The sequence below is a fragment of the Arabidopsis lyrata genome (genome assembly GCF_000004255.2).
Source record: "Arabidopsis lyrata subsp. lyrata unplaced genomic scaffold ARALYscaffold_6, whole genome shotgun sequence".
NCBI classification, from domain to species: Eukaryota; Viridiplantae; Streptophyta; class Magnoliopsida; order Brassicales; family Brassicaceae; genus Arabidopsis; species Arabidopsis lyrata.
The window spans coordinates 24,387,745-24,413,936 of record NW_003302550.1 but is presented as its reverse complement, the minus strand read 5'-3'; the positions used below and the strand labels follow the sequence as shown (position 1 = coordinate 24,413,936).

Sequence of the window (26,192 nt, the reverse complement as noted above, 5' to 3'; positions counted from 1 at the left end):
CAAGAGATTTTAGATAAAATATAGGGGTTGTTTAATATGGGCCCAAATCTCAGCCCGTTTACTATTTGGGCTATTAAGGTTTTAACCCGTACCCGTATTTTTTTGTCGTTTTACATATCACACCACACCGACCTGAGGAGGAGACTCAAAAACCTCTCTTTTGTCGTTCATCTTGGTTCCTCGATTTGTGCTTCTCTTTCATCGCGGCTCAAGGTCACTCTTTTCTCAGCCATGGCGATTCCTTTCATGGAAACCGTCGTGGGTAAGCTTCTCTGAGACATTCTACTATCGTGTTTCACTCTTCGCATTTCGTTTTTGCTTTCTTTGTTGTGTGTGTTGAGATTCCATGACTGCTTGTTTTCATCGTCTCTGCTTCTAGTTTCTAAATTTTGTTCTTTTTCAAATAGTGCGTACCTTGATCTGAGGTTTTATTAACCCTACTTGTTTCTTGCCTTACTCGTGCGTTTGATCTGAGGTTTTTGTGATATCATCATCTCTTCCTCGGTTTTAGAATGTACGGAGCTTCTCTGTTAACCAAAATATAGGGTTTGGGAAGAAAAGTCAGAGTCTTTTTTCCTCATTCCCGATTGGAAATTGAGAATCTTGAAATTTTTCTTTGTTGAAGTCATAAAGCTTGAGTTTTTGGGAAAATCTTTTGGGTTTTCCTTTTAGGGTATTATTATGTTCGTGACAGCAACTAGGGTTTTTTGGAGTTGTTTTGAAATGGGTTTTGTGTTGTGGAACCGTTTGTGAATGTGGATTGGTGCATCAAAACTCTGTCAGTACAAGAGATCCATATTTCAGGAGCCTGTGGTGTACACACAGACAGAGATCGCTTGGCAAAATATATGCAAACTTAACTAATACATATGAATAGCATTTGCTCTTTTTATATCTGGTTGATCAAAAAGTTATTGAATTTTCAGTGATGGAGTATCTGTATTTATAGCAGATTCATATTTCATCTTCTGTTTTTTTTTTTTTTCTTACAGGTTTTATGATAGTGATGTACATTTTTGAGACGTATTTGGATCTGAGGCAACTCACTGCTCTTAAGCTTCCAACTCTCCCAAAAACCTTGGTTGGAGTTATTAGCCAAGAGAAGTTTGAGAAATCACGAGCATACAGTCTTGACAAAAGGTTCGTCTTATCTTAATTATATTGTGTCAGTTTGTTATAATTGCCAGGGCTATCATGACTGAGGGAGTTCATTTTTGCAGCTATTTTCACTTTGTTCATGAGTTTGTGACTATACTTATGGACTCTGCAATTTTGTTCTTTGGGATCTTGCCTTGGTTTTGGAAGGTACATATCTGGTTTCAGTATATAGTATCTCCTTTTGAATATGGATTTGTTATATAACAGTTGTAAATTTGTCATTTTTACCTTAGATATCTGGAGCTGTTCTACCGAGGTTGGGCCTCGATCCAGAGAATGAAATTCTGCATACTCTTTCATTCTTGGCTGGTGTTATGACATGGTCACAGGTTTCCAAATTAACCCCTTCATATAGTCCTACTATACATTTGGGAATTGGGATCATAATATCTATTTTCTTAAGATAATAATATATCTTTTATATTCTGATGCAGATCACCGATTTGCCCTTTTCTTTGTACTCAACTTTCGTGATCGAGTCTCGGCATGGGTTCAACAAAGTATGTCGTATTTCCAACTCTACTTTGTGATTTAGCGTTTCTTTATTGGAGATGTGGATTAAATTTGCTTCTAAATTCTGTTGACAGCAAACAATATGGATGTTCATTAGGGACATGATCAAAGGAACATTCCTGTCTGTCATACTAGGCCCACCCATTGTTGCTGCGATTATTTTTATAGTCCAGGTTTGATTTCTGGATTCATCTTATTTCTTTGTTTTTCACATAGATGACTATTCTTCACTGAGTGTGAGCTTCAAAGTTTCAATTTTATTATTTACTTCTCTGAGCATGAAGTTTACTTCTCTGAGCATGAAGTTTACTTCTCTGAGCATGAAGTTTACTTCTCTGAACAGCATTCAAAAGTTATAATTTACTTCTCTGAATATGAAGTTTCTATATTTTTCCAGAAAGGAGGTCCTTATCTTGCCATCTATCTGTGGGCATTCATGTTTATCCTGTCTCTAGTGATGATGACTATATACCCTGTCTTGATAGCACCGCTTTTCAACAAGTTCACCCCTGTGAGTATTTCTGTCATGGCCAATTTACAAATCACTGATTGTTTGCATTATGTTGTTATCAGACAATTTAACATACCACTTTTCTATGGCTATAGCTTCCAGATGGAGACCTCCGGGAGAAAATTGAGAAACTTGCTTCTTCTTTAAAGTTTCCTCTGAAGAAGCTGTTTGTTGTGGATGGATCTACGAGGTCAAGTCATAGCAATGTGAGAGGCTTGAGATCTCTACATACCTACTTTACTAGATTACCATTAGAAGCTCACGTTTCTTGTTACATCTTACAGGCTTACATGTATGGTTTCTTCAAGAACAAAAGGATTGTTCTTTATGATACATTGATTCAGCAGGTACTGTGACTCTCGATGCTTCAAACGAGCTATACCCACATTCTGATTCTGGTTCTGAAACATAACATAATCTTCTATTGTGCAGTGCAAGAATGAGGATGAAATTGTGGCGGTTATTGCACACGAGCTTGGACATTGGAAACTGAATCACACTACATACTCGTTCATTGCAGTTCAAGTGAGCCTCAACTGACAGTTCAAAAACTTATTTTACTCATTTCACTTAAGAAATCATGTCTTATGACCCTCTCTCAATGTTTTGATTGCAGATCCTTGCCTTCTTGCAATTTGGAGGATACACTCTTGTCAGAAACTCCACTGATCTCTTCAGTAGTTTTGGATTTGATACACAGCCTGTTCTCATTGGTTTGATCATATTTCAGGTTTGATATGTTTGCTTTTGGACACTAATCTTATGAAACAAGAAGGAAAAAACTTCAAACCTAACTTATATCTCCTGTCTGATTTTCACAGCACACTGTAATACCACTACAACATCTAGTAAGCTTTGGCCTCAACCTTGTTAGTCGAGCCTTTGAGTTTCAGGTAAATTCTTATAATCACTCAAGATCCAATCATAGTTTCTTTCTTGCAATGGCAGCCTATACGAAATCTGAATTAATGTTCCTTTTGAAGGCTGATGCTTTTGCTGTGAAGCTTGGCTATGCAAAAGATCTTCGTCCTGCTCTAGTGAAACTACAGGTCAGAGAAGACAACAACAGAAACACAAACTGTTACCTCAATTTGTATCATACTTAAAATGGTATTTTTTTTTTTGGTTGGGATTTTGCAGGAAGAGAACTTGTCAGCAATGAACACTGATCCATTGTACTCAGCTTATCACTACTCGCATCCTCCTCTTGTTGAAAGGCTTCGGGCCATTGATGGAGAAGACAAGAAGACTGATTAAGTCCGTATATCGTGTGTCTCTTGTACGGATTGATATCTTTTAGGTGAAAGTCGAAACAAAAGGTGAAAAACCATATAGGCACAGGCCTTTTTTGTTTGTTCTTACTTTTACAGTGGGTTTTGTTTAGTTACTTACTACTAGTTTTGTGTTTTAAAAAGTGGTGTCACTCTCACTGTTTAATATGATCATTTCTGATCCAACCCATCATCAACCATTTTTTGGCCTGATTCATCTTTTTTTCACCTAGTTTATTAAAATAACATATATGAATCATTCTTGTTTTGAAAGTGATATAGGTTATGATTGGTGTTACTACCACAGTACCACTTGTTAGAAAATCATATAAAAGGTACTAAATCAAACATGGGAATCAGGAATACAGAATTATTGAACATGGCTTTTTTTTCTATTCTTTTTTTCTAAATACCTATTTAACAAATTTACAAAATGATTAAAATGTATTCCATTTTATTGCTATCAGTAATACGAAATTATCTCTATACTATTAAAAGAGAAGTACAAATGTAAATGGGTCGGGTCAAAATCAGAATATTGACCCGAAATTCTGAAATCGGATCTTTGAAATTTTTTTGGAATATAAATTCGAATTAATAATGAAAAATTGAACTAAAATCAAATGTTTATGGAAATCAAATAAAATTTTATTGTACTTATGGTAACTAATTATAAAATCATAATCCGAACAATATTATACATTAATTACGTATAATCTATTTTATAAAGAGAAATTGTTAAAAATGCCCCCTTTTCAATACCTCTTTTCAAAAATGCCCCTTTTGAGAGTCCATTTTTAAGTTTGCCCTCTTTTAATTTTTAGTGACCATTTTACCCTTATTTGAAACAAAATTAGGTCCAAAAAATACAAAATATTTTTTGGCGGGAAAAGTGATCCCGCAATTTTCCCGCCAAAACACTTGTAAAAACCTTTAAAATACCTTGTAAAATTTTCCCGTAAAAATTTTTCCCGCCAAAAAATTTTCCCGCCAAAAAATTTTTTTTGCGGGAAAAGTGATTCCGCAATTTTTTTGGCGGGAAAATTTTTGGCGGGAAAAATTTACAAGGTATTTTAAAGGTTTTACGGAGTATTTACAAGTGTTTTGTAAGGTTTTACAATGTATTTTAAAAGGTTTTACAAGGTACTTATAAGGTTTTATAAGGTATTTATAACTTGTAAAACCTTATAAAATAGCTTGTAAAATACCTTGTAAATTTTTCCCGCCAAAAATTTAACGCCAAAAAATTTGCGGAATCACTTTTCCCGTAAAAAAATTTTTTTGGCGGGAAAATTTTTTGGCGGGAAAAAATTTTACGGGAAAATTTTACAAGGTATTTTAAAGGTTTTACAAATTTTTACAAGTGTTTTGGCGGGAAAAATTGGGGGATCACTTTTCCCGCCAAAAAATATTTTGTATTTTGTTGACCTAATTTTGTTATATTTCTTTATATATTTATGATATCTTTTATTAAAAGAAGGGTAATTTAGTCATTTTGTACATAAAAGGGGTATTTTTAAAAATGGACATCCAAAGGGGGCATTTTTGAAAAGGGGTATTGAAAAAGGGGCATTTTTGTGAGTCTCCCTTTTATAAATTAAATAGATATAGCTTACCAAAGAAGTTTAATTTTCAAATTATAAAGATTTCTTGAATATAATTTTTAGAATTATTCAACAAGATGATAAATATTTATTAAATTTTGTGAATCATGAACAATATTAATTATTTTTTAATCATTATATTTCACCTTTCAATCTCTCATCTAACAAATAAGATACATATTCTATTATTCCTATGTCCAAACTCCATTGTGTTGTATGACTAAATAATATTTCCATTAGAGCTGTCAAAACGAGTTGATTCATCCCGTTAAGCCTGTTTTGCAATAGGCAAAATATATTTTGGCATGTAGTTAGTCTGTCCGCACGACCCGCGGGTAGCATATATGAAACACAAACCCGTCGCGCGAATGTATGCTGATTTGCGGGGTTATCCGTCGATTTTGTTTAAATAATTTTAGAGTAACCAAAATTTAAAGAAATAAATAAATTAGAAAAAATTTAGAGATTATAATCTATATATCATTATATTTATAAATATTATAATTTCATTTATTAAAAGTTTTTTAAACTACCACATGTTGAATAAATTATATTTTTATCAATAAATACTATCATGTGGGTTGATCTGCCAACCCGCGGATGAAAACCGATGACCCACTGCGAATCAATCCATGTGGCCCGCTTATTTGCAGGTTTAATATATTTTCCCAAATATGCTCAATAGTGAGATGATTTGGGCTCGACCCGCGGTTTTGGACCTATTTTGACTGCTTTAATTCCCATGATTCATCTAATTTTTGAATTCTAAAACACAAAATTCCATTTTGTAAATCATATTTAATATGATTGGTTTAATTATAAACAATTTAATATTTTCTTTACAATTTGTTATTAGGAATATTTATAAGTACACTACACGATTCGTTCTATTAAAAACATGCACAATATTAAAATCAACGTATGTAAATCAATATTCTCCCGCGGTAGACCGCGGGTCCGATCCTAGTATATCTTACAAATTTACAGAATGGAACATCGGAATCCCAGTAATACGGATCAATTGCCTAGACATTCAGTAAAAAAAAAAAAAAACTATTTGGAATTGTTGAATTGTATGAGATATTGGTGTTTCTATGAAAATGATACATTTCTTGCTAGAATATGATGGTGCAATAATAGGTTTCTCTTTTCGCCCCAACCTTATCTTTTGTTCTTTATCATATTCTCATAATTACATTACCCTTTAAAGCAAGCCCTACTAAAATCTGGATTAGTTCACTGGTTTATAATTTTGAAAGGTTTTTAGTTTCAAAATTTTGCTTTAGTGAAAAGACCATTCATAAGGTTCCAAGTTCCAACCATTAATTTAAATTTTAGCTTAGAGTTGTAGCTCTTCGTCTTGATATGGACAAGGGATCCCAAAAAGTACACTATAAATAAAAATAAAAACTGTAGTCATGGGTCTTTTGACACATACAATTTTAAAATGAATTAAGTTTTAGTCTTTGATCCACATAATTTTAGAAAATTATTATTAGTACAAAGGATCTATATATTATTTAATTCAAGAATGAAGAAAACTATATTATCTACTATATTCGCTCTCTATTTTTGTCAAATGGAATGCTGATCTGGCCACTCTACATCAACTTTCATCTAGCCTCTCATCCTTATCTATTATTATATGTGTGGCCCTTTAACAGGAAAAATAAAAAATGCGAATTAGGAATAATTCAACTAACAAACGAATGTTATTAATGCAGTCTCTTTTTGACATCTAGATTTATTATTTATTACAAATTATGAGAACTGTTACATAGACGATTCTACAACGGACAATTCCTTCTGACTCTTATTAGATCCACGACAGACGACCTTTCCTTCTCCATGCTCTTGATGGACACCTTCAATGATCCACGACCTGACGACACTTCTCTATCTGCGTAGAATCCTGGCGAACGGCTATAATTGTACTTCGCTGGAGATCTCATGCACACTTGCCTCTTTTAATCTGCAAATTTATTAATAAATCGCAATACATGGGACTCGAACCCCAGACATCTTGGTGTAGAAGCATTAATTAACTCTTAGAGCATCTCCAACCCACCTCTATATTTGCCTCTAAACTCTATTTTAGAGGTAAATTTGCTCCAACTCACCTCTATTCTCACCTCTAAAATAGAGATCTCTATTTTTTTCTCTATATATAGAGGTGAGAATAAAGAATCTCTATTTTTTCCTCTATAAATAGAGTTAAACTTTTTAGAGAAAAAAATAGAAGAACATATTAGAGTAAAAATAGAGAAAACTTATCTCTATTATAGAAATAGAGCTAAAAATAGGGAAATACATTGGAAATGGTCTTAGTCAACCAATGGGCCAAGGGGGCTTCCACCTACTCTAGTCTATATTCAGTCTCTTCGGTATAATAATAGTGATTCCTTTTCTCAAAAAACTATTTCGATATTAATCCCCTTAAATAGTAGCAATACTAAACACGTAGCTTCCTTAAAACATAAACTTAAGATGGATTTGTACATACAATTATGTTTTTGGTCAAAGCATGATTTAATTATCAAACAAAACTGAGAACTACATTATTTAAAATTTGACGACTAAAATGAAGTTAAATAAGAAAATTCGGATCTAACACGGCGTTTGATGTGGGAGAGTCCACGAGAGCGTACACTGCGCCAACGCTTACTGTATCATTACCCCAACAGTTATCTCTCCGTCACCTCGTCGTTTGTTTTTATTACAAACAAACCCCCTCGGGATTACGTAGGCCTCGTCAAATTCAAAAGGGTAAAATCGTCTTTTACTACACCTATCGCCGTCATTACCACGGAGAGAGAGAATCAGACAGCTCATCCAAACACACTCGTATCAGAGATACACAGACACAACACTGAGAGAGCCTTTCTTTAAAATTCCTTCAACTTTTTTTGTAAATTTGTCTATCATTTTAATTATTAGTAGATTATTCGATTGAATTTGTTTATTCGTGTCTTTGTTGTTACTCAATCCCCTGTTTTCGGTTCTGTTCGATTCTTCTCTCTCTCTCTGTTTTTCGTCATTTTGTCTAAAGCCACATGCAACGGTGATTAACTGGTTTTTGTTATCCATATGCATTGATTCGCCGGAAAGTTTTTCCTTTTCCGGCGAGATATGCGAAAGATTCGAAAACCCATTAATCAACCAATTCTATGACGATGTCTATATTCAATCCTGATTCCATCAATAACGAGCTATCGAAACAAACATCGATCTTTGGTCTTAAGCTTTGGGTCGTCATCGGAATTTTACTAGGATCTCTTATAGTCATCGCTCTCTTCTTTCTCTCCCTTTGTTTAACCTCTCGCCGGAGAAACCGTAAGCCACGTCACGCCGATTTCGCATCCGCCGCAGTAGCAACGCCGCCGATTTCAAAGGAGATTCAGGAGATCGTTAGATCTCCGGCGCAAGACCATTACCATCCGACGCAGCCCGTTGCGGCGGAGATCCAAGTCGATATAGGGAAGATCGAGCACCGTGTTGTGTTCTCGGATCGAGTCTCGAGTGGTGAAAGCAGAGGAACAGTGAGTGCTAGTGAAACGGCGTCGTATTCAGGTAGTGGTTGTGTTGGACCTGAGGTTTCGCATCTTGGTTGGGGAAGATGGTATACTCTTAGAGAGCTTGAAGCGGCCACGAATGGATTGTGTGAAGAGAATGTGATCGGAGAAGGAGGTTATGGGATTGTTTATAGTGGGATTTTAACTGATGGAACTAAAGTCGCTGTCAAGAATCTGCTTAACAACAGGTACTTTATAAAGTTTTGATTTTTACATTACAATTCTGGATATTTCCAATTGGCAGAATTGATCCTTTACTCGTATTTGGATAAGGGTTTTAGGAATTATGAATTGGGTTTTGTTTAGTCTTTCGAATTTAGAAGATTATACCATTTGTTTTGCTATCTGGTAAAGATGAGAAATGAATGATTTTGTGCTTTGTCCTTTGGATGAGTTCTAGATTTTATTGAGTATAAAATTTCTTGTTTAGGGAAGAAATGTGGTCCTGGGAAGGTGTCATTAATGGGGTCCCTTGTGATTAAGTGGATCTTTGCTGATGATCATTGTTTTTAATTATGTTGGAAGGGGTCAAGCTGAGAAGGAGTTTAGAGTGGAAGTGGAAGCTATCGGGCGTGTAAGGCATAAGAATCTCGTTAGGCTTTTAGGGTACTGCGTCGAAGGTGCATACAGGTAACAAAAAGAAACTTGCATGCTTGATACGGACTTCGCTCGGTACTTGTTGTGATAAGTCTTAACGTTTTTGGATTTCCGGCTTCGAAATTAGGATGCTTGTGTATGACTACGTCGATAATGGCAACTTGGAGCAATGGATTCATGGTGATGTTGGTGACAAAAGTCCTCTGACTTGGGATATTCGTATGAACATAATACTTTGCATGGCGAAAGGGTACACTTCCGAAACGCCATTGATAACTTTTCATTTGTAAATTCATCTTTTTCTATATGTGATTTGTTTGTTGATATTCCTGCAGCTTGGCGTATCTACATGAGGGTCTTGAACCGAAAGTCGTTCATCGAGACATAAAATCTAGTAATATTTTGCTTGATCGTCAATGGAATGCTAAGGTATCAGATTTCGGACTTGCTAAGCTGTTGTTCTCTGAGAGCAGTTACGTGACAACCCGTGTAATGGGGACTTTTGGGTAAGTTATTTAGTTTGCATATAAATATACCGTAGTTGGATTATCTTTTAGGATTTCAAATATCTATTTTTTTCTTGATTGGTTTGTTATGTAGATATGTTGCACCTGAGTATGCTTGCACGGGAATGCTGACAGAAAAGAGTGATATCTATAGTTTTGGGATATTAATCATGGAGATTATAACCGGAAGAAACCCTGTCGATTATAGTAGACCTCAAGGAGAGGTAATTCTATTTTAATAAACGCGGCTTTCATCTATCACTTTCAAATTTCAAAACACTGTTCTTTTTTTTCTTCTATCAGTTCTTGATAGTCTCGTTTTGTTAGGTGAATTTGGTTGAGTGGCTGAAAACAATGGTTGGAAACCGAAGGTCTGAGGAAGTAGTCGATCCAAAAATACCCGAACCACCAACTTCAAAAGCTCTTAAACGTGTGTTGCTCGTCGCGCTGCGGTGTGTGGATCCGGACGCGAATAAGAGACCTAAAATGGGTCATATTATACACATGCTTGAAGCTGAAGATTTGTTCTATCGTGACGTAAGTATTGTAATCAAAATGAATATTTGAAGTGGATTGTTTAATTTGCTCACAGAATATACTGTAGCAGGAACGACGAGCCACGAGGGAGCATGCAAGCCGCGATTATAACCAGCCACAGACTGAAGTTTCTGCGGCTGCAGCTGAGACGAGCGAAAGTGACAGTTCAAAAGACCGAAGATAAAGGATGTATGAAGAGACGCATTGAAAATTTTCCGACCATTAGTATTTCAATTTTTGTTGTTTAAATCAATTTTTGTTGTGACATGAATCATGATTATTATTTATATTCTTTTTTGTTAGGCTTATCCCTCACATCGCCAACGCATACATACGGTTAAACGCACCGAACCAAAGAAAAACGCAATGAAAGAAAAAGAAAAAAAAAAGAAGCTAGCTTTAATAATTTTGTCAACGCATAATAATTATGGTTTGGTTATCTATGATGTGTGGACTGTGGACCAACCTAGATGTTATGTTCAACATAAGATGATCGGAGTTATATTCACACTCACACATGCCATATCGATCGATTGATCAACGTCGTCGTCACTTTCCATGATACAATGGTATGGGCCCAAAATGGATCCATATGTATATATTCCCTAACTGTTTCTTTTTTTTTTTTTTGAATTATACAGGGGTATCCTAGCCCCACCGAAGTAGTCCAGACTAGCCACCGGGTCAGTAGCAGCCTACGTTATCGGCCTGCCCCAGTGTCGGTCCCCTGTCCCTGGCGATGCCGAAATTTTAATTCCCCAGTGGCCAAGTGGAATCGAACTGCGGGTACGGTATTGGTGTTTCTCCCTCAAGTACCACTAGCCCAAGACCACTTGGTTATTCCCTAACTGTTTCATAATTGCGTAAATGATAAATTGTTGGATAAGAGGCCACAGTTAGTTTATTCATGCGATCCAAATGATAGAGATGTTATATCGGACCGTTTTAGCATTTGTTGATGAGAGTTTTGATTCTCTGTATTTTGTTGAAGCTCATAGTATTTCCAAAATTTAGACAATCGAAGGAAAAAGTAAATCATAAATAAAATTAAATATAGTACCATTAGTATACACTTTACTATCCATGGACAAAATTCCTAACAGCATCTCAATTTGTATCAAATAGTAAGTATTGTATCGTGAATTTCTCGTATCAAACCTAATATCCAAATTATTTTCAACATCTTGGAATTATTATTTTAGTATTTTTAGCTTCTAAACTAACTACATGTTCTTTTTTTTTTCTTTTTTTTTATGGGAATATATACAAAGTAACCATGGATTCAAAAAGAATATACAAACTAACCATGAGCTACAGTAACTTGTCTGTAACATGTCGGAATGCATGTGTAATTACGTAAGTATCCTTTGTAACACGTTTTTTTCTCGAATTACATGTGATAACATAATATATCTATTTTATCATGTTATTTTCTCGTATTGCACGTTATTTATAAAGAGCACATGATATTTCTTGAAAAAAACATTCTATTTAGTTTAATATCTCTCTTTATCATGTTATTTTGTAGTAATACATGTTTTTTTTAAAGATCACATGTGATTTCTTTAAAAAAAGATTATTATTTTGTAATAATACACGTATTTTTTAAGATCACATGTAATTTTTTTTAAAAAAGATTCTATTCAAGTTAAATTTTTCTATGCCAATGTTTTTTCTTAAAAAATCACTATATTTTTTCAAATATCATGTTTTTCAGTTCAATATAACATGTGAACTTTAAATGTTACATGCTATTTTGTAAAATCTCACGAAATTGTTTTGCGTTGAACTTGCAACAAACAAAAGTTGGTTTGGTTATTTCACTTCTTCTGACAACGTAGGACCATGGCTAGTTTGCAACAAAAAGTTTTTTCTCTGCTATTTACTTAATTTGTTTGTCTAATTTGGCCATTCAGTAATATTACCTTTCTTTTATTACTGTTCTTTATATTAATATATGGAAGACGTTAAAAACAAAAACTACCTGTTCCTAATATTGTTATCATAATTTTCAAAATATGGTTGTCCAAAATGGACGTATCTAAACTATTATTATTAATCAAATAATAGTCCTCAAATTTTAAAACTACAGTAAAATAAGGAATTTAACCTAAATATATATTGTCAAGAAATTAAAATTGATTAGTCTTAAAACATTAATCTTTTACGTTATGTTGGGGTCGGATTTCATCCATCTTTTGGTACCGAGCCAGACTTCAACACCTTGAGTTGACCTGCAAATTAACCAGCTCGGGGTACTCGTCCAATCTGCTCGGGTATCCTGCCAATCGGCTTGGGTACCCGAGCCCATCACCTCGGGGTATCCGAGCCCATCACCTCGGGGTACCCGAGCCCATCACCTCGGGGTACCCGAGCCCATCACCTCGGGGTACCCGAGCCCAGTCGTCTCGGGGTACCCGAGCCCAATTGTCTCGGGGTGCCCGAGCCCATCACCTCGGGGTACCCGAGCCCATCACCTCGGGGGTACCCAAACCCATCACCTCGGGGTACCCGAGCCCGTCACCTCGGGGGTATCCGAGCCAGTCATCTCAAGATTGCCTTGGCTCGGGTAATGTATCACATCGTCATCATGTCCCGACCCGGATACACCAGGCAATCTCCAAGCAACCCGAGGCGAAGTCATCAGTCACCCGAGGCAAGGACTTGGTAAATAGTCACCTTTATAGTATCATTTCCGAGCAGGATTGCATCATTTCCGAAAAAGAAGGATTATTTCCGAAATACTCGAAAATGGTAATCTCGAAGGATCAACTCAAATCAGGAAAACTTCCGGAAACTCCGAAGAATAAGGAAAGTATCCTAATCCGCGATATTCTAAGCCGACTTTAAGATAAATGGAAATCTTCCGAGAATATTGCTGGAGGGGCGGTTTACCATCCCTATATAAAGAGACTCAAAGCTCTCACAGAACACAAGCAATAACGCTCTAGACTTAGACTACACAAAGCTCTGAAGCAAAATCACTTTTCTTTTTACGATCTAACTCCTTGTACGATCAAAGCTATTCTTTTCATCAATAATATCAAGAACACCATATTTGGTTACAATTCTTTCTGTTGTTCTTGAGAATTCTTGCATATCGTATCCCTAAAATAAAACCCTAGACAAATCTCGATTGTGTTAGTTTCGACTTCCACACGTTATACCATAATCAGCCATCTGCAACTAGTCTTTTGGAGAAACAATGGGTGAAAAAGGGCAAATGCCTGAGGCCATACTAAATATAGTAAATTATAGACCATGTTTGATGGAAATTATCTTAGTCTAACTACTCAAATCCTTCTTTTAATGGTCAATATTTCAAAGTTTTATTCGTACAATACTAATACTTAATTATTCATTTATTAGAGATTTTTTTCTATTTTCAATGCTTTTTTTTTTTCAAATTTTAAGTTTAAGTATATTTAACCCCTTATTTGTTAATCTAAACTGTCACATTCTTAAATGTTACCTTAGTCCTTTAAATCTGTAGGCACAACACTAGGTTCAATATAAGAGAATGTGTTTTTCTTAGCTTTTCGGGTCAAACCAGTCTTGATGAAAAATACTTCAAGAGATATATACATGTACCTATCACCTATTTCCCCATCTATTTTTATACAATCAACGTAACAATAACTACCGCATGCAGACCTTCACATTTAGCCCATTTCTTCAAGGAACACGGTAAATCTCACGCTTATCCCAACCTTGGAAAGTTATCATAGATGCAGAAACCAGACATGTTCTCAAATGGACTAGTGTTTGCTCCAATGTGTAGTAATGAAATAAGTCTTCTATGTGTTACAATTCTTTGTGGTCATGTATTTTTATCGGTATTCTGTGCGTTTAAACGTACAATGTTACAAGTAAAATTTTACGATCATAGCAACGATGCCCTTTATCTTCAGGTACAAGAGTTCTTCTTAACTCAACTGAACAAACACGTTCGCACAAGTAATGTGTACACAAATGTGTAAATTCCATTTCCAAGCCTTTTAGTACTTTTGAAGCACTAATCGAATCAAATAAAGCATACGTCCAACAAAACCCATGTTGTTCTTGATCACGAATATAAATCTTAAGTTCAAATAGTTTTATATTTAATAAAAATTAAAAATACTACTACAACAAATGAAGAGAAAATAATCTTATATATCATTAATTTTATAAATATTAATTTCATTTATTAAGAATTCTTTAAACCTATGACCCACTGCAGATCAATCCATGAGACCACTTTTTGACCTATTTTGACGGCTCTAGTTCTATGAATTGTCTAATTTTAAAATTCGTAAACATAAATTTCCATTTTGCGGCTAAATCATAATTAATATGATGGGTTTTAATTATAAACAATTTAATATTTTTTCAACAATTCGCTATTATAAATATTTATAAGTACACTACACGATTCGCTCTACTAAAAATATGCACAATATTAAAATCAACATCACAACATTACATGTAAACCAATATATATGTCCGATCCTAGTAAGATACAATAGACCTATCTCAATTAGATTAATAAATAACTATACACGTCTATACCTAATGCTAAAGTATGTATGTAACAACTAAAGTAAATGCGTTCTATTTTCATTTTTCGAACTACAGTAAAACCTCTATAAATTAATAATGTTGGGACTATGAAATTTTATTAATTTAGAGAGGTATTAATTTATCGATAAATTAATAATTATTAATTTATAGAGAGATTTTGCTAATTTTGTAATTTCTTAAAAAAAATTCTATCTAAATATAAAATTTTTCTTTATTAACAATATCTTTTAAAAACTAATTACAAGTAGAGAAACAATTATTAAGTTTAAAAAACAACACAAACTTTTTTCGAATAATAGAGTCATATTTCATCAAATTTTTTACATATAATATTTTAAATATATATCATAGTAATTCATATATAACATATATAAATTTATATAATGTATATATATATATTGATAAGTTAATACAATTATTAATTTATGATATAGATGGGACCATATGTTTACATGAGATTTTCAAAAAAATTATTATTTTATTAATTTATCGATTTATGTCATATTTTACACTGGTACTTACTCGGGACCGGAAGAATTTATTAATTTAACGAGGTTATTAATTTATAGAGTATTAATTTATAGAGGTTTTACTGTAGTATGTTTATTTTATATGGAAGCATTGTAAATAGGCTTCTCAAAATAAGGCCTTGAATGATTACTATTCCCTCTGTTCTATGAAGTTTGATGTTGTGTATTTTGCACACAAATTAAGAAAATATAAATTTTATACTTTTTAATTACTATTTTGTTTGTTTAATAATATTAATTCTATTTCTCTCCTCTCTCTCTATTGGCCACACATAAAAATAATAATAAAATTGATACAAAACATCAATCTTTGTGGAACAAAAAAGAAACCCACAACATCAAATTTTGTGGAACAGAGGGAGTAGTTTTTAAGTAACTTTTGGTTTTTGTTTATGAAAAAATCTATTTTTTCACCATTCAAGATTTAAAAAAACTAGATTTCATAAAATTTAGAAAAACTAGTTTTTGAGTGGTTTTTCCAAGTTTCAAAGAGTATCATGATTTTGTGGAAAATTTTATTTTTCAACGTGATTATGTTTTTTTTTTTGATTTTTTGATTTTTTAATTAATTTTTATATTTATAACAAAAAACCAAAAACCAAAATTTTAAAAACCAAAAAACCACTTAAAAACTAGTAAATATTCATGGCCTAAATCTCTAGTCTTCAGTAATTCGAACATTTAGAGAATACAAATCGCAGCATATGACTTTTCCTAATGAGTTATTCTGTCTAATTACTTAATAATTAAATTTGATAGCCTAAATTTTCGGATTCCCTACAACTTTATATAATAAAGTAGGCGTGAAGAAGGGGCGGGCCTACGGCCCATTTATTCTTCTTAAGAGTCCTGAACGCCCGAAGAGTGTTTCGTTGACGCAATCTTGTCATTCTTCATCAACGACGATGATTTGCCATATTTGCGAGAGCGACAGCTTTGAAGATGGAGGAGATGGTTTTTTTTACTGCCTACAATGCTCTACTCAGGCGGACGGTATTATCCAAACAGGCGTCGACGGCGAAGATTTGGGCGGAGCCGGCGGTGGCGGAACTTATCGAAAACAAGACACTCGCCCTGAACCAGCACCAAACCCAGAGCCTGTCAAATTGAGTTACGAGGATTATTACAAGGAGACCAGAGATAGATACGTCAAAGGTTTACTGATGATGATAACTTATCAGTGCGATGCGTTGGTTGAGAAATTCAATGTGACGCCATTGATTATTGGTTTGGTCGATGATGATTGGGCTGATAAGGCGATTCTTGAATCCGAGCTCCAATCAGAGGGTTGCTTTGCCTCTTCTCTAATTGCTTCACATTTTCTCTTTTTTTTTTTTTTTTTTTTCCAGTCATTGATGTTTTGAGTTTTTTTCAGGAGAAGTAAGAGAGCCAGAGGTTAAGCGTGGTAAAGCCTCCGAAGAACCTCAAAACTTATATGGTAAAAGAGCAGTAACGATATGGTTAAGTCAGCTTAAAAAGTCTCTGCCTTTATCGTCTTCTTTGGCTTTATCTTTCCTTGCTTGTCACAAAGCTGGAACACCCACGGATATAGTTAGATGGGCACGACAAGGAAAGTTTCCGTATCTTTCTTCTTTTCTCAAGATTCGAGAGCAAATGGGAGACAGATCAGCTGCGTGTCCTGTGTCTGTAAGCGTGATGTTTAAGCCTAGTCAGATTGTTTCTGCTCAGAGATTAGAAGCTCAAGTTGCTTCCATTGCTGATATCATCGGTTTGCCTTTGCCTCCTGTGAATTTCTATGCTATAGCTTCAAACTATCTAGAGCGGTTGTCTATTCCCAAGGAGAAGGTTCTTGATCTGGTCCGTCTCTTACACAACTGGTCAATGCCTTCCGATTTGTATCTATCAAAGAACGAGCTCAGGCTTCCCACTCGTGTCTATGTCATGTCTATTATTATCGTAGCTATTCGGATGCTTTATAATATCAATGGTTTTGGTGTATGGGAACAAAGCTTGGGTTTGCTTGATGCTAGTGAGGAGGATGTCACCAAAGCAACTGAGGAGCTTTTGAAAAACCTTGAAACGAAATATCACGAGGTCGCTGCTGAAACCGTTGGTAAATTCCTTTATTCCCTGTGATGATATGTTCATCTCTCTAGATCCTAACCTTCCTGAATGCCCTTTTCTTTTGCAGAACATGAAAAGGATCTTTTGTCATATTTATTGCATGGGAAAAACGAGATCTTTGCTGGCTTAGAAGAAGCATCAGCTGATGACACATACAGAACTGTTGATAATCTGTGGAATAGTTACCCGAAAGACCAGGTGAGGCATGTTTATCTTTCTATGTTGTTTTAAATTCTACTATGGAATATGATGTGAAATTTACTCGATTTTTTTGAAAAATCTTCGACACTGTAATTTATGATGTTCTTGATTATAAACCATCTCTTTGTAAATCGCATTTGGCAGGAATTTGAACGGTTTGGGATTCCATCCAAGAGACTGGGAAGACAATGATTTATCACTTAACCAACTGTCCATGAACGTCGGCCAGTTGAGGGACAGAAACAACCCTTGTAGCAGTCGTTCAAGAAAAAGCGAAACCGGGTCAACGGATTGTGATGAGCCATCTTTGGAAAGTGTTTCATCACCAGATAAGCATAATCACGAAGAGAAATCCAAGGAGAAAGTGATAAGAAGACTAATAACAGACATGAGGGACAATTTGTTCCAATACATACCGCCTCGAGTGAAGGTAAAGAGACTAGACTATCTTCAATATGTGAGGAAAAATGATGATGGAGCATTGATATACGCGGCTCATGCTGATTACTACATTCTTTTACGGGTTTGTGCTATGGTCGCTGAGATTGATGCAAGGAATATGCATAGAAGTGTGTTGAGCTTTGAGAGAAGATTGGCTTGGATCGAGAAAAAGATAGATCATGTTTTGCATCTAACTCCACTTTCTATCCCTTTTTAAGATACAAAGACACATTTGGATGAGTAGAGCTTAGTGATCAAGTCTTTTCCTCCAGATTTGGATGTTTTGGAACTTTCTGATTTGCAGCTGCTTTTGATTTCATAGGTTAACCTATGTTATATATAAAGATATAATCAGATTCACTGGAGGCTTCGAGAGATTCGTCTACTTGGGTGCTAAGAAACATTAGTTGCAGCGATTAATTAACAAAAAATGACATTTCAGATAAGCGTCTATATTATAATATCAACCCTCTTCTAGTTGTTTTCGGCCTAAAAAAAAAAAGCCCAACGCGGCCCAGTGAGATGGGTTTGGAGCAACGTGAGAATTGACAAATATACCCCTCCGAATAAACAATTGTTTTCCGGAACTTTCTAGCCCCTTGGATTGAGAAATAGCCGGCGACTATACTGACAAATGTCAACGATTGAGTGAAACATCTAACTAATAACTGAGACATCACAACCGTACACGTGTATATATGTCTCTATTCTTCGCCACAGCCGCGTAGCTGAAACAGAAGAAGGTCCTTTACAACTAGCAAAACCAACGCGGGACTTAAAGTTGCGATAGCGTTGATCTGCAGAACACGGCAAGTTTCTTTGATTCCTCCTCCCTATAAGAACGCGTTTCAAGTCTTTTGCGTTTCCTTGACATTTCGAATCCCAAATTTTATTATTATATACTCGCCTACTCGGTAGGTAAGAACACTAAACCCATCTCCTATTTATACGCTCTTTTGGTTTCTTTTCTCTGCAAAGTTAGATTAGGTTTTTGTCTCTCCTTCATTGAAGTAGCGTAACATTAAAGTAAGCGGTAACATTCCCGAAGAATCTCTCTCTTTAGGTCAGTTTTCGTTGGTGATGTTAATCGTCGGCGAATTTGGTTTACTTTTTATGCCAATTTGGGTGTGAAATCTCCAGAATTCGGATTTTGTGACCTGGGTTTTGTTCTGTTTACTTAAATAATGTCTCTTTTTTTTTGTTTTTGTTTTTTTTTGAAATCTTGAGGTCTATTGATTCGGATTTTTGATTCAGAACAATGTTATTAGTTTGCTCATTGTTTCAGATTACTAACTTTGTTTCTTCCTTTTTTTTTGTGTTTTCAGTTGATATGAGCCAACAATGTACACAAGATCCTCCACACAGGTTCTTCCACTGTCGAAACCCGTTCAAGATTTTGTTTACGAAGAACAACAACGCTCGATTATCGCCAAAGCTTCTCTCACTGTTGAACAATTTCGAGACTAACTTGATGGTATCGATTAGAGAACTTATACCGAAGGATAAGAATGATATCATTAGTGTTTCTTGGATGATACAAGCTATGGAGTCTCTTTGTGAGACACACAAGAGTATCAGGACGCTCGTGACGGATTTAGAGCTTCCAGTATCGGACTTGGAGGAAAATTTGATTTATATCTACTCTGACATTAGCTTGAACCTCCTTGAACTCTGCAACGCCTTCATCTCTGAGATAGATCGTCTGAACCATGGCAATCTATTACTCAAGTTTGCTTTTAGTAAGCTGGAGACAAACAACTGTTCAGAGGAATTTTCGTTATCGCATCTTGACAGTTGGAATCAGCACATGGTTTCCAAGAACCGGAGAATCGAAAACTGTGGCGCGGTTTTGAGTAGGCTTGTTGAATCGATGGATCATCATCATCTCTCCAAGAAGGCGAAGAAGAAACACTCTGCGGAAGGAAAAGTCCTCTTGCGAGCTCTATACGCTGTAAAGGTCAAGACTTTATACATATTCAGCGTGTTTGCTGCAGCGTTCTCGGGTTCTTCCAAGAATCTCTTCTATCTAAACATTCCAAAGGAGGTGGAGGAACTTCCATGGGCACAAGCTTTCATGGAATTGCAGAACATGATTAACCCAGTGATCAAAAACACATTCTTATCAGACAAATTCACGGTTATAAAAGATCTCGAGGCTGTTGAAACCGGTGTGAAGAAGCTTTACTCAGAGGTACAAGAAGGGTCAGTTCCTATTTTGTTGGTGGAGCCATTAAAGAAGTCAGTGATAGAACTTTCGGAAAGGTTTGAGCTTGTCTCCAAGGAAACACGTTGCTTGTCGAAGATGGTGATCTCTGCCCGAGACGCATTGTTCGAGAGCCTCTGGACGAAATACGCTAAAGAGCTGGGAGTGGCATTGCCACCGATGGTTAAAAGTGTTATGATTTGTTTGTGAATAGAGGAAACATGTAATTATTATGGTAGTGCTTTCGTTGATGTTAAGTACAAATGCAGATAAAAAAATGAGATTTTAAAACGAAACAAAATACTTAAAAAGTACTTTTAAGTGTTGATCAGTGAGCATATTTTAGAAGTTACTAAGCTAATAACTACATTTTCAAGTTAGTCAAAAACTGTGCTCTTGTGGACTGCCTAAATCGGCTTCAGTCCATCTTAGTTGGTAATGATCACACGCATAATAGATAAGTGATGGGTTTGCTTGAGGCCCATTGTAAATCACTAGACAAAAAAAAAATCAGTGTCATTTTCATGGTTACATTATCAGTCAAAGCAAACCAGATAGATATTCAAGCTATTGATAATAAATAACAAATGCACCAAACTTTTAGTTATATAAGTTGTTTTACATATACATTTTTCCATTAATGAATTTGGAATCAAAGGTCAGTTTTATGGTCAAATACAATTTGGCCGCCCATTGACTTGTACACCACCAATATACCAAGTCATACTCAAATTCTTATTGGAGAAAAGTTGTCAATAAAATTCTTGTAACATTATTCTATGATATCAGAAACATTCCCACATGAAGTCATTAACTTGTTCCATTATACAAAATTCATCAATTACTTAGAGACACAATCATCAGATTACAAAGAAGAAAAAAAACCCGGTTTAAGGTTCACGGGTGACCCGAGAGGAGACATCCCCTTTGGCAATAAAAATAAAAAAGGTGGAGACTTTATAACGAAATGTCAACACCCATCTTCTCAATTCCTCCTCAATTTCTTCTCTGTGCGTGTATCTAGGGTTCTTCATTTTATCGATGTCGGCGGAAACTTGTTTCGGAAGTTCAGGTGATCAAAGCAGCAAAGGATTGCCTACTCATGGTGGTAGCTATGTTCAGTATAATGTCTATGGCAATCTCTTCGAAGTTTCTAGAAAGTATGTTCCTCCTCTTCGTCCCATCGGTAGAGGCGCTTATGGTATTGTCTGGTCAGTTTTTCTCCAGATTTGTGCTTAGAAACTTCTAATTCGAGCGATTCTCGATTTACTTTGTTAGGGATTGATTGTTCTTGGAATTCAATTTTCGGATCTGTTTCTTTTAACTTGTGTTCATATTTGTTGATCAGTGCTGCTACAAACTCAGAGACTGGAGAGGAAGTAGCTATCAAGAAGATCGGTAATGCTTTTGACAATATTATCGATGCTAAAAGAACTTTGAGAGAGATTAAGCTTCTCAAGCATATGGATCATGAAAATGTACGTGACTCTAATCTCATCTCTGGATTTGTTTTGTGAATCTTACTTATATTGGTTTATTTGTGCAGGTGATTGCTGTCAAGGATATAATAAAACCACCGCAGAGAGAGAACTTCAATGATGTTTACATTGTTTATGAGCTTATGGACACTGATCTCCACCAAATTATACGCTCTAACCAACCGTTGACTGATGATCATTGTCGGGTATGTATCTAGCGGATGAATCTTCTCTTTCTACTTTACAAGTTACTTGGGTTCAGGCAGCTAGAGCAGCTGTTATTGTGTTAGGGCATCTAATGAATTATGGTTGATCAAAACAACAGTTAGATTTAGTATCGCTTGATACTTATAAGTGTGAGCCATTGTTATGCTTGTTCTCTTTGAAGTTGGGCTTGTTGTGTTTAGTAATTGGTCTCGATTTTGTTTTGCAGTTTTTTCTGTATCAGTTGTTGCGAGGGCTCAAATACGTTCATTCAGCTAATGTATTGCACCGAGATTTGAAACCCAGCAATTTGCTCCTGAATGCAAATTGTGATCTAAAGCTTGGGGACTTCGGGCTTGCGAGGACCAAATCCGAGACAGACTTCATGACTGAATATGTTGTTACACGTTGGTATCGAGCCCCAGAGCTGCTCCTTAATTGCTCAGAATACACAGCAGCAATCGATATTTGGTCTGTCGGTTGTATACTCGGTGAAACAATGACACGAGAGCCGTTGTTTCCCGGTAAAGATTATGTTCATCAGCTTAGACTCATCACTGAGGTAATCTAGTTTCATCCAAAGAATCGCCACTTTGTGTTTCTTCACGGTATCATCTGCATTTATTGATGAATCTTTGAAAAGCAGCTTATAGGATCGCCTGATGACTCAAGCTTGGGATTCTTAAGAAGTGACAATGCAAGAAGATACGTTAGACAGCTTCCGCAGTACCCGAGACAGAACTTTGCTGCTAGATTCCCAAACATGTCGGCTGGTGCAGTCGATTTGCTGGAGAAAATGCTTGTTTTTGATCCAAGCAGACGCATCACAGGTGAGTTATATTTTATATATCTGCTTCTTCTCTGTTTTTCGGCTATTATCTGAACAATTTTTTTGTGTGTCTAGTTGATGAGGCGTTATGCCACCCATATTTGGCACCGCTGCATGATATAAACGAAGAACCGGTATGTGTGAGGCCGTTCAATTTCGATTTCGAGCAACCTACTTTGACAGAAGAGAACATTAAGGAGCTTATATACCGTGAAACAGTCAAGTTCAATCCTCAAGACTCAGTGTGACAGAGATAAATATCCTAAAATGGAAACTCATCAAAACGCTTGCTTTGCTATGCTTTTGTTATCAAATCTCTGATAAGTTTGATAATGTCTGTAATTTGAATAACATCCTAAGAAATTGAAAAAAAGGAACAACCTTTGAGCTGTGTTTTGCGAAAAAAATGTGAATTTGAATTTCTTAACTTTTTAGCCGAAAGAAAATACCATAAAATTGATTCGATGATAATTCGATTAATCTGAAAGTAACCACTAGAAATTAGAAAACCACTTTCTGTGCATCAGGAATCTTATCCCAAATTTAAGATTCCTAATAAACAGAAAGTGTGTGAATCAGATCTCCAGGTCCAACATGGAATTAGAATAAAGGTCTTTTTTTTTTCTTTAATCTGATGCATACTTGACAATGACAAGGAATTGTTTGTTTCTTCTTCTTATCTGTTTGATCCATAGAAGAGATGATGTGACAACAATTTCATCCTCTTAGTCTTAGCTTGGATTTGGTTGATTGCCATTTGCAGTTTACCCTCAAGACAGAGGTTTTTACTAATTGCAAGTGTGACTTTGATGACAAAAAGTGAAAGAACCTCACGGTTCCTAAAAACTTGGAAGCAAACTGTTTCTTCCTTTTTATTATTTAGTTATACAAATGACAAAAAGAGAAATATGACTTTGGCTAAGACTCGGTCGATGTAGTCCCACCTCCAAGTCATTACTGCATCAGTAGGTACATTCTCCAGCATTTTATTCAATACATTATAACATTTCTTGCTATATTTAGCTCACAATAAGGCTTATTAAAGCCAAGAAGCTAACAGTAATTAGTGGTAGAAATAACTTCAAACTCAACTCCCACATAAAGCTTATCCTTCACCAAATAAGGTTCATCTAGTTTCCCCAAAGGCATGAAATCCGCGAAGCCACTTTGCTCAGGTTCTGCATCAAACCACTCCGTACCTACAAAAATGAAAGATTACTATTATTTTACCATCACAAGACTTAAATTCCAAAACATATTCCTCCTAATAAAGATGGATCATATAAACCTGCTCTCTCAGCATGATTCCAGCTAACTTGATCCAATACCCGCAGCTTGAACCTCGCGTAAGTTTTTGTGTTTGGTGCATTCTTGACAAACCCTTCTGCGGATAGATACACAGAAAATGATTTGTCTTTTTCCTCATTATACCCTCTTGGATGAACTTCAATTCTCCTGATCAAATATATTGTGATGCATTTTCATTAGTATAAGGTTTTTCTAATCGGGAATAATAAGTCGTTGGAATCAATATATATATTTACCATTTCCTGGTTCCAACGACAAATTCATTAGACTGATGGACCTTTCCAGGGTTAAAGGACGAGAACTTGCTCATCATCCAGGTAACTTTGTGATTAAGAGGCTTCTCAATTAAGCTAAAACATTCTGCAGTCCCGGGATTAGCAGGTTCAATCTCATAAAACTTGACACCAATAAGGTAACCGTTTCTCTTAAGATCAGCAAGAGTTATGAACTCATAAAACCCCTCAGTACTCGGTTCTGGATTTGTATCAAATTGGTCTTTGCCTGCACATATAACACATCAACATGGACGCCATATCAAACCTATATACACACAGATATATGAGTGAGAGAGAGAGAGATAGAGACTCTTGCTGTGCCATTTTCGCTCTAGTTGACTGACGACAAAGAGCTTATATGTAAGCAAAACATTAACTGAAACTTGATTCATTAAGAAGATGGAGACATGAGTCCCCTTAGCACTTTTATGCCCATTTGGGTAGACAGAGAGTGTCCTATTATCATACCAAAGTCCAAAGTCATATGGAGGTTAGTCATAACTGTTTTTTTTTGCTTTTTTTCTGTTGTATGTCAATAAGCATAATAAGAAGATCAAAAAGATTAATCACCATTTGTGACCAGCGATAGGCATGGGCATTCGGTTGACCATTCGGTTTCGGTTCGGTTACGTTCGGTTTCGGTTAGTTTGGATATGGTAATATAATAACCATTCGGATATTTTAAGAATTTCGGTTCGGTTCGGTTCGGTTACCTTTCGGTTCGGTTCGGTTTGGATATTTAAATAGGTAACCGTAACTAATCAAACTTTTATCACGTTCGGTTTGGTTCGGGTTTTTACCCAAATTAACCGAAATTTACCGAATATAACCGAAACTAACCAAAATTAACCAAAAAAATACAAAAAGAAAATGCAAAAAAATTAAAATATTAGAAAAAAATTAAAATTTGATTCAATTTTGTAAAAGAGTATTTAACTTTGATAAATATAACAAACAATATTTGAATATTTTGATTATTTAAAGTATTTGATTGTTTTGATTATAAAAATAATTAATTTTTTGAGGTTATAATTATAGTTTTGGATATTATTTTTGGGTATCTTATAGGTTTTTGGATATTTCGGTTAACCGTTTGGTTATCGGTTCGGTTCGGTTCGGTTTCGGTTAGTTTGGATAGGAGATTTTACAAACCATTCGGTTATTTTAAAAACTTCAGTTCGGATATGGTTCAGTTTTTTTCGATTCGGTTCGGTCGATTATTTGGTTAGCGGTTTTTTTTCCCAGGCCTAACCAGCGAGATCGAAAACAGAGGATTCGACCTTTTCGATTCCATACTTTTTGAGTAAAGAGAAGTTGTCTATCTTGAACGAGTGAGATGTTGTGTGACGCGATTTAAACAGTCTCACCATTTCTGTCAAGAAGAGAAAATTATTCTTATAAATTGGAACTGATAATGATAAAAAGATCAGACACAACAAAGTTATGTTTTTTTTTTTTGTTTTTTACCTTCAATAGGGATTGGTCGAGACATTGTAAGAAACTGCAAACGATATTAAACTAAATCTTTTTAAGTGGGGGGAGACTTGTACATATCTCATGTTTGAAGATGTAAGTCTATTTATAGACAGACATTGTACAGGACAAGAGTTTATAATTATTTATTGGGATCCCATGTTTTGCTTATGTCTCAGTTTTGGACCCAACATTTATCGAATCGAACAAAAGCATCCAACGTGGATTACACGCTACATCACATCTTTTTGGGCATATATTCACGTTCGTACAGTCGAACTAAATTCTAAACTTATCTGAAACTAAAATGGAAAAGAGAATTCTACATACTTT

The 26,192-nt window shown here is 35.4% G+C and overlaps 7 protein-coding genes across 11 annotated transcripts; 6 read left to right on the top strand and 1 right to left on the bottom strand.

Moving 5' to 3' along the window:
- Window positions 1-130: 130 nt before the first annotated feature.
- Window positions 131-3,671, top strand: LOC9311057 (CAAX prenyl protease 1 homolog). The gene is made up of 14 exons (XM_002874944.2): window positions 131-262; window positions 993-1,140; window positions 1,221-1,305; window positions 1,392-1,487; window positions 1,593-1,658; window positions 1,746-1,844; window positions 2,069-2,182; window positions 2,278-2,388; window positions 2,467-2,529; window positions 2,615-2,707; window positions 2,799-2,912; window positions 3,004-3,075; window positions 3,166-3,231; window positions 3,323-3,671. Exons 1-14 carry the CDS (start codon window positions 232-234, stop codon window positions 3,437-3,439), a joined length of 1,275 nt encoding a protein of 424 aa, XP_002874990.1. The 5' UTR covers window positions 131-231; the 3' UTR covers window positions 3,440-3,671.
- A 4,057-nt stretch (window positions 3,672-7,728) lies between these two features.
- Window positions 7,729-11,220, top strand: LOC9311056 (probable serine/threonine-protein kinase At1g01540). Of its 2 annotated transcripts, none has more exons than XM_002874943.2 (7): window positions 7,729-8,817; window positions 9,155-9,259; window positions 9,354-9,476; window positions 9,562-9,732; window positions 9,827-9,956; window positions 10,060-10,269; window positions 10,340-11,220. In XM_002874943.2, exons 1-7 carry the CDS (start codon window positions 8,225-8,227, stop codon window positions 10,451-10,453), a joined length of 1,446 nt encoding a protein of 481 aa, XP_002874989.1. In that variant the 5' UTR covers window positions 7,729-8,224; the 3' UTR covers window positions 10,454-11,220. The 2 variants fall into 2 exon arrangements, with proteins under 2 accessions (XP_002874989.1, XP_020878268.1); XM_021022609.1 differs by having other exon boundaries at window positions 7,869-8,817; window positions 10,337-10,571.
- Window positions 11,221-16,267: 5,047 nt separating this feature from the next.
- Window positions 16,268-17,459, top strand: LOC9311055 (TATA box-binding protein-associated factor RNA polymerase I subunit B). The gene is made up of 2 exons (XM_021021561.1): window positions 16,268-16,649; window positions 16,738-17,459. The coding sequence occupies exons 1-2, from the start codon at window positions 16,268-16,270 to the stop codon at window positions 17,457-17,459; spliced, it is 1,104 nt and encodes a 367-aa protein (XP_020877220.1).
- A 58-nt stretch (window positions 17,460-17,517) lies between these two features.
- LOC110227836 (TATA box-binding protein-associated factor RNA polymerase I subunit B) lies at window positions 17,518-18,530 on the top strand. The gene is given in 4 exon segments (XM_021023607.1): window positions 17,518-17,533; window positions 17,536-17,645; window positions 17,793-17,818; window positions 17,820-18,530. Coding segments are annotated over 4 exon segments (639 nt in total). The 3' UTR covers window positions 18,307-18,530.
- A 377-nt stretch (window positions 18,531-18,907) lies between these two features.
- LOC9311054 (protein BPS1, chloroplastic) lies at window positions 18,908-20,618 on the top strand. Of its 3 annotated transcripts, none has more exons than XM_021023604.1 (2): window positions 18,908-19,007; window positions 19,415-20,618. In XM_021023604.1, exon 2 carries the CDS (start codon window positions 19,420-19,422, stop codon window positions 20,500-20,502), a length of 1,083 nt encoding a protein of 360 aa, XP_020879263.1. In that variant the 5' UTR covers window positions 18,908-19,007; window positions 19,415-19,419; the 3' UTR covers window positions 20,503-20,618. The 3 variants fall into 3 exon arrangements, with proteins under 3 accessions (XP_020879263.1, XP_002874987.1, XP_020879264.1); XM_002874941.2 differs by lacking the exon at window positions 18,908-19,007 and adding an exon at window positions 19,014-19,152; XM_021023605.1 differs by lacking the exon at window positions 18,908-19,007 and adding an exon at window positions 19,026-19,115.
- Window positions 20,619-21,161: 543 nt separating this feature from the next.
- On the top strand, window positions 21,162-23,224 carry LOC9308965 (mitogen-activated protein kinase 4). Its single transcript, XM_002874940.2, has 6 exons — window positions 21,162-21,503; window positions 21,641-21,770; window positions 21,839-21,976; window positions 22,204-22,536; window positions 22,621-22,804; window positions 22,879-23,224. The coding sequence occupies exons 1-6, from the start codon at window positions 21,334-21,336 to the stop codon at window positions 23,049-23,051; spliced, it is 1,128 nt and encodes a 375-aa protein (XP_002874986.1). The 5' UTR covers window positions 21,162-21,333; the 3' UTR covers window positions 23,052-23,224.
- A 415-nt stretch (window positions 23,225-23,639) lies between these two features.
- LOC9308964 (MATH domain and coiled-coil domain-containing protein At3g58210) lies at window positions 23,640-25,944 on the bottom strand. Of its 2 annotated transcripts, XM_002872849.2 has the most exons (7): window positions 25,854-25,944; window positions 25,639-25,758; window positions 24,957-24,966; window positions 24,697-24,842; window positions 24,348-24,612; window positions 24,092-24,258; window positions 23,640-24,002 (listed from the first exon to the last, which is right to left on the bottom strand). In XM_002872849.2, exons 1-7 carry the CDS (start codon window positions 25,876-25,878, stop codon window positions 23,857-23,859), a joined length of 879 nt encoding a protein of 292 aa, XP_002872895.2. In that variant the 5' UTR covers window positions 25,879-25,944; the 3' UTR covers window positions 23,640-23,856. The 2 variants fall into 2 exon arrangements, with proteins under 2 accessions (XP_002872895.2, XP_020879265.1); XM_021023606.1 differs by lacking the exon at window positions 24,957-24,966 and having other exon boundaries at window positions 25,667-25,758.
- Between the last annotated feature and the right edge of the window lie 248 nt (window positions 25,945-26,192).

Coding starts and splice junctions, on each gene's coding strand:
- LOC9308964 (XM_002872849.2), bottom strand. CDS start 25,878: ATGTCTCGACCAATCCCTATTGAAG. Junction 24,613..24,696: donor GCGAAAATGGCACAGCAAGA/GTCTCTATCTCT, acceptor TTATATGTGCAG/GCAAAGACCAATTTGATACA. Junction 24,259..24,347: donor GTCGTTGGAACCAGGAAATG/GTAAATATATAT, acceptor ATATTTGATCAG/GAGAATTGAAGTTCATCCAA.
- LOC9311056 (XM_021022609.1), top strand. CDS start 8,225: ATGACGATGTCTATATTCAATCCTGATTCCATCAATAACGAGCTATCG. Junction 9,733..9,826: donor CGTGTAATGGGGACTTTTGG/GTAAGTTATTTA, acceptor TTTGTTATGTAG/ATATGTTGCACCTGAGTATG. Junction 9,957..10,059: donor ATAGTAGACCTCAAGGAGAG/GTAATTCTATTT, acceptor TCGTTTTGTTAG/GTGAATTTGGTTGAGTGGCT.
- LOC9311057 (XM_002874944.2), top strand. CDS start 232: ATGGCGATTCCTTTCATGGAAACCGTCGTGG. Junction 263..992: donor TTTCATGGAAACCGTCGTGG/GTAAGCTTCTCT, acceptor TTTTTCTTACAG/GTTTTATGATAGTGATGTAC. Junction 2,389..2,466: donor CGAGGTCAAGTCATAGCAAT/GTGAGAGGCTTG, acceptor TACATCTTACAG/GCTTACATGTATGGTTTCTT.
- LOC9308965 (XM_002874940.2), top strand. CDS start 21,334: ATGTCGGCGGAAACTTGTTTCGGAAGTTCAGGTGATCAAAGCAGCAAA. Junction 21,977..22,203: donor TGACTGATGATCATTGTCGG/GTATGTATCTAG, acceptor TTTGTTTTGCAG/TTTTTTCTGTATCAGTTGTT. Junction 22,537..22,620: donor AGCTTAGACTCATCACTGAG/GTAATCTAGTTT, acceptor TTTGAAAAGCAG/CTTATAGGATCGCCTGATGA.
- LOC9311055 (XM_021021561.1), top strand. CDS start 16,268: ATGATTTGCCATATTTGCGAGAGCGACAGCTTTGAAGATGGAGGAGAT. Junction 16,650..16,737: donor ATCCGAGCTCCAATCAGAGG/GTTGCTTTGCCT, acceptor AGTTTTTTTCAG/GAGAAGTAAGAGAGCCAGAG.
- LOC9311054 (XM_021023604.1), top strand. CDS start 19,420: ATGAGCCAACAATGTACACAAGATCCTCCACACAGGTTCTTCCACTGT.